Raw genomic sequence first — 10917 nt, 5'->3', positions numbered from 1 at the left:
AGGTGGAGCGGCTCAAGGCCAAGGTGGAGGAGGCGCGGCGCCTGCGCGAGCGGGCGGAGCAGGAGTCCGCTCGGCAGCTGCAGCTGGCCCAGGAGGCCGCCCAGAAGCGGCTGCAGGCAGAGGAGAAGGCGCACGCCTTCGCGGTGCAGCAGAAGGAGCAGGAGCTGCAGCAGACGCTCCAGCAGGAGCAGAGCATGCTGGAGCGGCTGCGGGGCGAGGCAGAGGCCGCGCGGCGGGCGGCCGAGGAGGCGGAGGAGGCCCGGGAGCGGGCCGAGAGGGAGGCCGCGCAGTCCCGGTGTCAGGTAGAGGAGGCGGAGCGGCTGAAGCAGCTGGCCGAAGAGCAGGCGCAGGCCCAGGCGCAGGCGCAGGCCGCCGCCGAGAAGCTGCGCAAGGAGGCCGAGCAGGAGGCTGTGCGGCGGGCGCAGGCGGAACAGGCTGCCTTGAAGCAGAAGCAGGTGGCCGATGCCGAGATGGAAAAGCACAAGAAGTTTGCCGAGCAGACCCTGCGGCAGAAGGCGCAGGTGGAGCAGGAGCTGACCACGCTGCGGCTGCAGCTGGAGGAGACGGACCACCAGAAAAGCATCTTGGACGAGGAGCTGCAGCGGCTGAAGGCAGAGGTGACGGAGGCAGCCCGCCAGCGCAACCAGGTGGAGGAGGAGCTCTTCTCCGTGCGCGTGCAGATGGAGGAGCTGAGCAAGCTCAAGGCGCGCATCGAGGCAGAGAACCGCGCGCTCATCCTGCGAGACAAGGACAACACGCAGCGCTTCCTGCAGGAGGAGGCCGAGAAGATGAAGCAGGTGGCGGAGGAGGCCGCCCGGCTGAGCGTGGCAGCCCAGGAGGCGGCCCGGCTGCGGCAGCTGGCCGAGGAGGATCTGGCGCAGCAGCGGGCGCTGGCTGAGAAGATGCTCAAGGAGAAGATGCAGGCCGTGCAGGAGGCCACGCGCCTCAAGGCCGAGGCGGAGCTGCTGCAGCAGCAGAAGGAGCTGGCGCAGGAGCAGGCTCGGCAGCTGCAGGAGGACAAGGAGCAGATGGCGCAGCAGCTGGCGCAGGAGACACAGGGTTTCCAGCGGACGCTGGAGGCGGAGCGGCAGCGGCAGCTGGAGATGAGCGCCGAGGCTGAACGCCTCAAGCTCCGCGTGGCCGAGATGAGCCGGGCCCAGGCCCGTGCCGAGGAGGATGCCCAGCGCTTCCGCAAGCAGGCGGAGGAGATCGGCGAGAAGCTGCACCGCACCGAGCTCGCCACGCAGGAGAAGAGGTGACGCTGGTGCACACGCTGGAGATCCAGCGGCAGCAGAGCGACCACGACGCCGAGCGCCTGCGCGCGGCCATCGCTGAGCTGGAGCGTGAGAAGGAGAAGCTCAAGGAGGAGGCCACGTTGCTACAGCAGAAGTCTGAGGAGGTACCGGCCCTCCCTCCACGCGCAAGTGGGTGGGCCCCGGGTGGGGGCCTGCTCTCGGGCGGGCCCCCGACGTCCCTGATTGTCCTCTCCCCTCTTTCCAGATGCAGGTGGTGCAGCACGAGCAGCTGCTGCAGGAGACGCGGGCCCTACAGCAGAGTTTCCTCTCCGAGAAGGACCGCCTGCTGGAGCGGGAGCACTTCATCGAGCAGGAGAAGGCCAAGCTGGAGCAGCTCTTCCAGGACGAGGTGGCCAAGGCGCAGAAGCTGCGTGAGGAGCAGCAGCGGCAGCAGCAGCAGATGGAGCAGGAGAAGCAGCAGCTGGTGGCCAGCATGGAGGAGGCCCGGCAGCGCCAGCACGAGGCTGAGGAGGGCGTGCGGCGCAAGCAGGAGGAGCTGCAGCGCCTGGAGCAGCAGCGGCAGCAGCAGGAGAAGCTGCTGGCCGAGGAGAACCAGCGGCTGCGCGAGCGGCTGCAGCGCCTGGAGGAGGAGCACCGGGCCGCACTGGCGCACTCCGAGGAGATTGCCGCCTCGCAGGCCGTGGCCGCCAAAGCCCTGCCCAACGGCCGGGACGCGCCTGACGGCCCAGCGGTGGAGGCAGAGCCCGAGCATGCATTTGATGGCCTTCGGCGGAAAGTGCCGGCCCAGTGGCTGCAGGAGGCCGGCGTCCTGAGTTCGGAGGAGCTGCAGCGGCTGGCGCAGGGCCGCACGACAGTGGCCGAGCTTGCTCAGCGGGAGGACGTGCGCCGTTACCTGCAGGGCCACAGCGGCATCGCCGGGCTGCTGCTGAAGCCCACCAACGAGAAGCTGAGTGTCTACGCGGCCCTGCAGAGGCAGCTGCTGAGCCCGGGCACGGCGCTCATTCTGCTTGAGGCCCAGGCCGCCTCGGGCTTCCTCCTGGACCCTGTGCGGAACCAGCGGTTGACCGTCAACGAGGCCGTGAAGGAAGGCGTGGTGGGCCCCGAGCTGCACCACAAGCTGCTGTCTGCGGAGCGCGCCGTCACCGGCTACAAGGACCCCTACACCGGGGAGCAGATCTCCCTGTTCCAGGCCATGAAGAAGGACCTCATCGTCCGCGACCACGGCATCCGCCTGCTGGAGGCCCAGATCGCCACGGGCGGCATCATCGACCCGGTGCACAGCCACCGCGTGCCCGTGGACGTGGCCTACCAGCGCGGCTACTTCGACGAGGAGATGAGCCGCGTCCTGGCGGACCCGAGCGACGACACCAAGGGCTTCTTCGACCCCAACACGCACGAGAACCTCACGTACCTGCAGCTGCTGGAGCGCTGCGTGGAGGACCCCGAGACCGGGCTGCGCCTGCTGCCGCTCACGGATCAGGCTGCCAGGGGCGGTGAGCTGGTCTACACAGACTCCGAGGCCCGGGATGTGTTCGAGAAAGCCACTGTGTCCGCACCGTTCGGCAAGTTCCAGGGCAGGACGGTGACCATCTGGGAGCTCATCAACTCCGAGTACTTCACGGCGGAGCAGCGGCGGGATCTGCTGCGGCAGTTCCGCACGGGCAGAGTCACCGTGGAGAAGATCATCAAGATCGTTATCACCGTGGTGGAAGAACACGAGCAGAAGGGCCAGCTCTGCTTTGAGGGCCTGCGCGCCCTGGTGCCCGCTGCTGAGCTGCTGGAGAGCAGGGTCATCGACCGCGACCTCTACCGCCAGCTGCAGCGGGGCGAGCTCTCAGTGCGGGAGGTGGCGGAAGTGGATGCTGTGCGGCGGGCCCTGCGGGGCGCCAGCGTCATTGCAGGGGTGTGGCTGGAGGAGGCGGGGCAGAAGCTGAGCATCTATGAGGCCCTGAAGAAAGATCTCCTGCCTCCAGAGGCGGCAGTGGCTCTCCTGGAGGCCCAGGCTGGCACCGGCCACGTCATTGACCCTGCCACGAGCGCCCGGCTGACCGTGGACGAGGCGGTGCGTGCCGGCCTGGTGGGGCCCGAGCTGCACGAGAAGCTGCTGTCGGCCGAGAAGGCTGTGACGGGCTACAAGGATCCCTACTCGGGGCAGACCGTATCCCTGTTCCAGGCCCTGAAGAAAGGCCTCATCCCCAGGGAGCAGGGCCTGCGTTTGCTCGATGCCCAGTTGTCCACAGGTGGCATCGTGGACCCGAGCAAGAGCCACCGTGTGCCCGTGGACGTTGCCTGTGCCCGGGGCTACCTGGACGAGGAGACCAGCCGAGCCCTGTCAGCACCCAGAGACGAAGTCAAGACCTACCACGACCCCAGTTCACAGGAGCCGGTCACCTACGGTCAGCTCCAGCAGCAGAGCCGGTCCGACCCGCTGACGGGGCTGAGCCTGCTGCCGCTCTCGGAGAAGGCCGCCCAGGACCGGCGGGAGGGGCTCTACTCCGAGCTGCAGGCCCGTGAGACCTTTCAGAAGACCAACGTGGAGGTGCCCGTGGGCAGCTTCAAGGGCAGGACGGTGACGGTGTGGGAGCTCCTCAGCTCTGAGTACTTCACGGCAGAGCAGAGGCAGGAGCTGGTGCGGCAGTTCCGCACGGGCACGGTCACCGTGGAGAAGATCATCAAGGTCCTCATCACCGTCGTGGAAGAGGTGGAGACCGTGCGGCAGGAGAGGCTGTCCTTCAGCGGCCTCCGTGCCCCGGTGCCGGCCAGCGAGCTCCTGGCCTCCGGGGTCCTGAGCAGGACCCAATTCGAGCAGCTCAAGGATGGCAAGACCTCGGTGAAGGACCTGTCGGCGTTGAGCTCTGTGAGCACGCTGCTGCAGGGAAGCGGGTGTCTGGCCGGCATCTACCTGGAGGACTCCAAGGAGAAGGTGACCATCTACGAGGCCATGCGGCGAGGCCTGCTCAGGCCCAGCACGGCCACTCTTCTGCTTGAGGCCCAGGCGGCCACTGGCTTTCTGGTGGACCCTGTGCGGAACCAGCGCTTGTATGTCCACGAGGCTGTGAAGGCGGGTGTCGTGGGCCCCGAGCTGCACGAGAAGCTGCTGTCGGCCGAGAAGGCCGTCACTGGCTACAAGGATCCCTACTCGGGCAGCACCATCTCCCTCTTCCAGGCCATGAAGAAGGGCCTGGTCCTTAGAGACCACGGCATCCGCCTGCTGGAGGCCCAGATCGCCACGGGCGGCATCATCGACCCGGTGCACAGCCACCGCGTGCCCGTGGACGTGGCCTACCAGCGCGGCTACTTCGACGAGGAGATGAGCCGCGTCCTGGCGGACCCGAGCGACGACACCAAGGGCTTCTTCGACCCCAACACGCACGAGAACCTCACGTACCTGCAGCTGCTGGAGCGCTGCGTGGAGGACCCCGAGACCGGGCTGCGCCTGCTGCCGCTGAAGGGGGCCGAGAAGACGGAGCTGGTGGAGACCACGCACGTGTACAGCGAGGAGGAGACCCGCAGGGCGTTCGAGGAGACGCAGATCGACATCCCGGGCAGCGGCGGCCGCGGTGGCTCCACGATGTCCCTGTGGGAGGTGATGCAGTCGGACCTGATCCCGGAGGAGCAGCGCACCCGGCTCCTGGCTGACTTCCAGGCCGGCCGGGTGACCAAGGAGCGTATGATCGTCATCATCATCGAGATCATTGAGAAGACCGAGATCGTGCGCCGGCAGAACCTGGCGTCCTACGACTACGTCCGCCGCCGCCTCACCGCCGAGGACCTCTACGAGGCCCGGATCATCTCCCGCGAGACCTACGGCCTCCTCCGGGAGGGCACCAAGAGCCTCCGAGAGGTGCTGGAGGCGGAGTCGGCCCTGCGGTACCTCTACGGCACGGGCTGCGTGGCCGGCGTGTACCTGCCGGGCTCTAGGCAGACGCTCACCGTCTACCAGGCTCTCAAGAAGGGGCTGCTGAGTGCTGAGGTGGCCCGCGTCCTGCTGGAGGCGCAGGCGGCCACGGGCTTCCTCCTGGAGCCCGTGAAGGGCGAGCGGCTGACCGTGGACGAAGCCGTGCGGAAGGGCCTGGTGGGCCCGAGCTTACCCGCGACAGCTGCTGCGGCGAGGAGGCGGGCTGGGACCGGCTACCGTGATCCCTACACAGAGCAGCCGATCTCGCTCTTCCAGGCCATGAAGAAGGACCTGATCCCTGCGGAGGAGGCCCTCGCGGCTGCTGGACCAGCCCACTGATCGTGGAGACCGCGCCTGGCTTCCACCTCCCCTTGGAGGTGGCCTATCAGCGTGGCTACCTCAGCAAGGACACGTCGAGCAGCTGTCGGAGCCCAGCGAGGTGCGCAGCTATCTGGACCTGTCACGGACGAGCGGCTCAGCTACACGCAGCTGCTCCGCAGTCGGCGCCCGCGAGGCCAGCGGCCAGCTGCTCCTGCCCCTCTCGACGCCCGCGAAGCTGACCTTCCGCGGCCTGCGCAAGCAGAATCACGGTGGAGGACTGTAGTGCGTCGCAGGTCATGGACGAGGCCACCGCGCTGCAGCTGCAGGAGGGCCTGACCTCCGTGGAGGAGGTCACCAAGCACCTGCAGAAGTTCCTCGAGGGCACCAGCTGCATCGCCGGCGTCTTCGTGGACGCCACCAGGAGCGGCTGTCGGTGTACCAGGCCATGAAGAAGGGCATCATCCGCCCGGCACGTGTCCGAAGCTCCTGGGCGCAGGGCGCCACCGGCTCGCTCATCGACCCCATCAAGGGGCTCAAGCTGACCGTGGAGGCCGTGCGCATGGGCATCGTGGGCCCGAGTTCAGGAGACAAGCTGCTGTCTCGGCCGGCGTGCGGTCACCGGCTACAAGGACCCCTACTCTGGGGAGAGAAGCTCATCTCCCTGTTCCAGGCCATGAAGAAGGGCCTCATCCTGAAGGACCATGGCATCCGCCTGCTAGAGGCCCAGATCGCCACGGGCGGCATTCGACCCCGAGGAGAGCCATCGGCTGCCCGTGGAGGTGGCCTACAAGCGCGGCCTCTTCGACGAGGAGATGAGCGAGATCTGCGGACCCGGGCGCGACACCAAGGGCTTCTTCGACCCCAACACGGAGGAGAACCTCACGTCCTGCAGCTGATGGAGCGCTGCGTCACCGACCCCAGACGGGCCTGTGCCTGCCGCTGAAGGAGAAGCGGGAGCGGAAGAGCGCCTCCAAGTCCTCGGTGCGCAAGCGCCGGCGTGGTATTGTGGACCCCGAGACCGGCAAGGAGATGTCTGTTACGAGGCCTCAGAGCCTCATGCGACCACCAGGCGTACCTGGAGCTGTCCGGGCAAGAGTGCGGGAGTGGGAGGAGATCACCATCTCCTCCTCGGACGGTGTGGTCAGAGTCACGATTCGACCGCCGCTGGGCCGCCAGTCACGACATGACGAGGCCATCGCCAGGAACCTGATCGACCGCTCGGCGCTGGACCAGTACCGCGCCGGCCCACGCTCTCCATCCGCGGAGTTCGCAGACATGCTCTCGGGCAATGCCGGCGGCCCCCGCTCTTCCTCTGTAGGAGGTCCTCCTCGTCCTACCCCGTCAGCCCTGCCGCCTCCAGGACCCAGGTGGCCTCCTGGTCTAGACCCACGGAGGAGACCGGCCCTGTGGCCGGCATCTTGGACAACGGAGACGCTGGAGAGGTGCCATCCATCACGGGAGGCCATGCACAACCAATGGTGGACAACATCCAGGGGCGGCGGCTGCAGGCCAAGGCCCACAGGGGGCATCATCGACCCCAGCACCGGCGAGCGCTTCCTGTCACGGGCGGCGTAACAAGGGCCTGATGGACAAGATCGGGTGGACCGCATCAACCTGGCTCAGAAAGCCTTCTGCGGCCAGGGACCCACGCACCAAGACCAAGATGTCGGCCGCCCAGGCCCTGAAGAAGGAGCTGGCTCTATTACGAGGCGGGCCAGCGGTTCCTGGAGGTGCAGTACCTGGAGGAGGCCTGATTGAGCCCGCCTCCAGGCAGCGTGCCCCTGGATGAACTGCAGCGTGGCATGGTGGAGCGCCCGGACCGCCCAGAAGCTGCAGAGGCGTGGGCGTGCTCCAAGTACCTCACCTGCCCCAAGACCAAGCTCAAGATCTCGTACAGAGACGCGCTGGACCGCAGCATGGTGGAGGAGGGCACGGGCGGCTGCTGGAGGCCGCGTCGATGCAAGGGCTACTACAGCCCCTACAGCGTCAGCGGCTCTGGCTCCACGGCGGGCTCGCGCTCTGGCTCGCGCCGCGGGCTCCCGGGCTGGCTCCCGCCGAGGCAGCTTTGGCGAGCCGGCTCCGGCTTCTCCATGACCTTCTCTTCGTCCTCCTATAACCGTCAGGCTACGGCCGCCGCTCGCCTCAGGGCCTGCGTCCTCCTGGGCGAGTCCGCAGTGGCCTGGGTCGCTGCCCACACCCTCCCGTCCTCTGCATGCGGCCAGGTTCCCCGTTAGGCGTTAGGGGGTCTTTCTTTAAAAGGTGTCTTCCTCCCGGGGGTCTAAAAGTTTAACAAAAACAGACTAATTTAATATCTGTTTGCTGTCCAGACAGCCTGTGTCTTGGGGGATGGGGCCGGTCCAGCCCCACCGGACCACCTCGTCCCCCAGGTCTCCCTGCTCCTGTCTACCTGCCACTCACACAGCCAGGTGCCTTGGAGGGTCCCAGCCAGGCCCCAGCCCAGCCCCTCTGTGTCTCCAGGGAGAGTTTGTGCAGGCCCCAGTTCCCCAGCCCTGCCCGCTGGGCTCCTGGCACACCAGCCACCAGTCCTGGCTGCTCGGGGCGGTGGGGTTCGGCCCCGTCACGAGCAGAGCTTTCAGGACCAGCTTTCTTTCCTGTTTTGGGACGGACTTCCGTGCTCAGCGGGCCTTGCTGGGGAGGGCTGGGGGGTGGTGTCCTTGGGTCAGCCATCTCTTCCAGCCTGCCCTGAGAAGCCCCTTCCCCACGGGCAGATGAGGGGTCCGGTCTACAGAGCGGCCGGCCCCTGCCAAGCTGCAGACTCTGCCCCCAGCCCCCAGCCCCTGATGCTCTCCCAGGACCCCAGGCCTCTGGCTTCCGCCCCAGCCTCAGCCCCTAGTAGAAGTGCCTTCACTGTCCTCCCTCCCACCCCAGGCCCCAAGGACCCAGCTCTGGGGTGGGAGAGACCTGAGTGAGACTCCCACGGCCCAGTTCTCGGGCACGCCGGCCCCGGGCCAGACTGGAGTGCGGCTGGGGCTTCTGCAGGGAGCCCTGCTCTCCTGGGGCCCCACCCTGGGTGCTTCCTGCCTGTCTCTTCGGGAGACTGCCCCCTTTGTTTGGCCTCGGGGACAGGCCGCCCAGTCCAGGGCCGGCCCCTCCTGTCCCACCTTGGTGGCCCCCGCCGCCTCTACCCTCTGACTAAGCTTTGCATGTTCCACTAACCCCGGGCGGCGGTGGGTGGGGCCCAGGCTTCCAGCTGCCTCCAGGAAGGCAGAACACTACGACCATGGGTGGGCCTGCTGTGCTCACCCCAATAAAACAATTCCAACCTTCCTGTGGAGCCTACCTTGCTTTTGTCCTGGGGTCAGGTGTGCGTTGGGGTGTGGTGCAGGCCGCCGCCATGGACTCGGAGCTTGGCCAGTGTGTCTGGGCAGGGCAGAGAAGCAGGGCCTCGGGAGATGCTGGCCTGAGGCCGCGTGTCAGGGAAGAGAAGGCCGGACTGAGCGGCGGCCAGGTGGAGGCCAGCCCCGCTGAGGCCTGCTCCTGGGCGTCCTCCAGCCTGCCGCTGGTCTGGCGAGCGACTCTCCCTGCCCCTAAGGTTCCGTTCACAGCTGGCCCTTACATCTGAGGCGGGGGCTCCATGCTCTCGTATCAGCTAACACGGGCTGTGCCCCGGGGCCCATGCGTTTGAGGAGCAATGTGACCGTCCCAAGTCGGTTCCTGTTGGCGAGGGGTAATGCTCAGAGGTGTGCGCGGTCGTGAGCCTCAGCAGCTGGCCTCTGCTGCAGTCCGTCCACCCTGTCCCTCCACGTCCCAGCGGTCCACTCACACCTGCCGGTATAGCTTCCCAGGTTCTTTCTGGGAAAACCTACAAGGGTGGGGTGAGTGGGGCCTCCCACTGAGCCACTGGCCCTGAGGCCGGACCGGCGCCCTTGGGCCTGATTTGCCCAGAGCAGGGGCAGCGACCGAGACCCCATCCATGGAGGCTCTGAATCCTGGTGACTGGGTCTTTGTTGGCCTCTGCTCCTTGGTTACAACAGGGCGTGGAAATACCAGATGCCATGACAGGGCACTATCCCTACCCCGTGGCCCCCGTTGGACTGCGGGTTCCTGCGAAGGAGCTGCCATGGCCAAGTGGCAGCCATGGTGAACCCAAGTGGGTGGGACACCGTTGCTGTGCCCGGGTGGCGGTTCTCACAGGCGCTGACCGTCCTGGGCGTCAGGACGCTCATTTCTTACTGTCGCAGGCACGAGGGCGCACACGCCCCCAGTGGATTCCTGGGAGCGTGGTGGGTGGACCACTTCTTCCACTCCTGGTTCCCAGACCCAGGCAGACCGCCTCCTGGGACCACCGACTCAAGGAAACAGCCACATCCTGGGCTGCAGTCAAGCAGCGTCTAACCTTCAGCCGGCCCCGGCGTCTGAAGGGGGTGGTGTCGGGTGGTCCTGGAGCCCTGCTGCACACCTGCTGGAAGGGGGTGTGAGCGCCGGGCCGAGTTGCACATACGCGACCCTCCGCAGGTGGAGGCCGGGAGCCGGGATCCCGAGTCCCAGGTGAAGAACCCCGCTGGGCCGCGGCTGGTGTCGGTCAGAGGTCTCTGCAGCCCGGGCGCTGACGGGCGGCATCATGCACCCCCCAGAGTGGCTGGGCTCGGCCTCGGGGAAGCAGCCTGTCTCTGCCACCTGGGCCACTTGGGTTGTGAGCCTCCGCGTGGGAGCCCCTGGTGGCCAGTGCCCCTCCAAGCCGCCTTGTCCACCGGTGGCTCGAGGAGTGGATACCGGCAGCGTGCACAAGCCCAGGCTCCCTGTGCCCATCAGCACCTCCTTCCCTCAGGCCCCCTGTTCGGCCTCGTGCCCTCGAGGCCCGCACGCCATTCCCCAACCCCGCCCGGCCGCGAGTCCTCTGGCACACTGGCCGCCAGCTCCTTCCCACCTCAGCGTGCCCGCCGCTCAGGCCGGGCGTTCCCTCACTGGCTCCCGAGGCGGGCTGTGGTCTGAGTGGGCCCAGCGCCCGTGCGGGCCATCTTGAACAGGCATGGGGCTTCTCTGTCACCTCACCACTGGGAGCCTCCCTAAGGCCGTGTGGGCCGTAGTGGGTGATGTAAGGGTCCGCCACGCTCGGCAGCCCTCGGCCCTGTGTGAGCCTCGCCCGGGGTCCGCCACCTACCCCCCTGGACCGCGACTGAGCCCACCCACCTTCTGGCTCGGCAGGACCGGCGGCGGCCCACTGGAAGCTGGGGTGCACGGTCACCGGCTGCCCTGGCCAGATGGCTCCGTCTCCACTGAGACCCTCCATCCTCGCTCTGGAACGCAGGAGCTGTCAGCGCAGAGTTCTGGAGACGAACCACGTCACACTCTTACCCGCCTGCCATGAGTGCGACCTTCCAGCTGTGTTGCCTTCCTTCTCTGAGCTCCGCTGCGACCGAAGACCTCCATGTCCTCCAGCAAGATTCGGTCCGGTGCGGGACCGAGGCTCCACCCCTGGTG

The 10917-nt window shown here is 67.4% G+C and overlaps 1 protein-coding gene across 1 annotated transcript in view; it reads left to right on the top strand.

The window, feature by feature from the left end:
* Nucleotides 1–10917, top strand: part of PLEC (plectin) — a 67376-nt gene that overhangs the window by 30956 nt on the left and 25503 nt on the right. Inside the window, exon 32 of the mRNA XM_040625729.1 lies at nt 1501–5283. Coding sequence (XP_040481663.1) covers nt 1501–5283 — 3783 coding nt within the window. The remainder of the gene's footprint in view (nt 1–1500; nt 5284–10917) is intronic.

This window comes from Ursus maritimus, unplaced genomic scaffold, assembly GCF_017311325.1.
Source record: "Ursus maritimus isolate PB19 unplaced genomic scaffold, ASM1731132v1 scaffold_9, whole genome shotgun sequence".
Taxonomy (NCBI): domain Eukaryota; kingdom Metazoa; phylum Chordata; class Mammalia; order Carnivora; family Ursidae; genus Ursus; species Ursus maritimus.
Note: the sequence above shows the minus strand (reverse complement) of the source record. Positions and strands in the feature narration are given on the sequence as shown.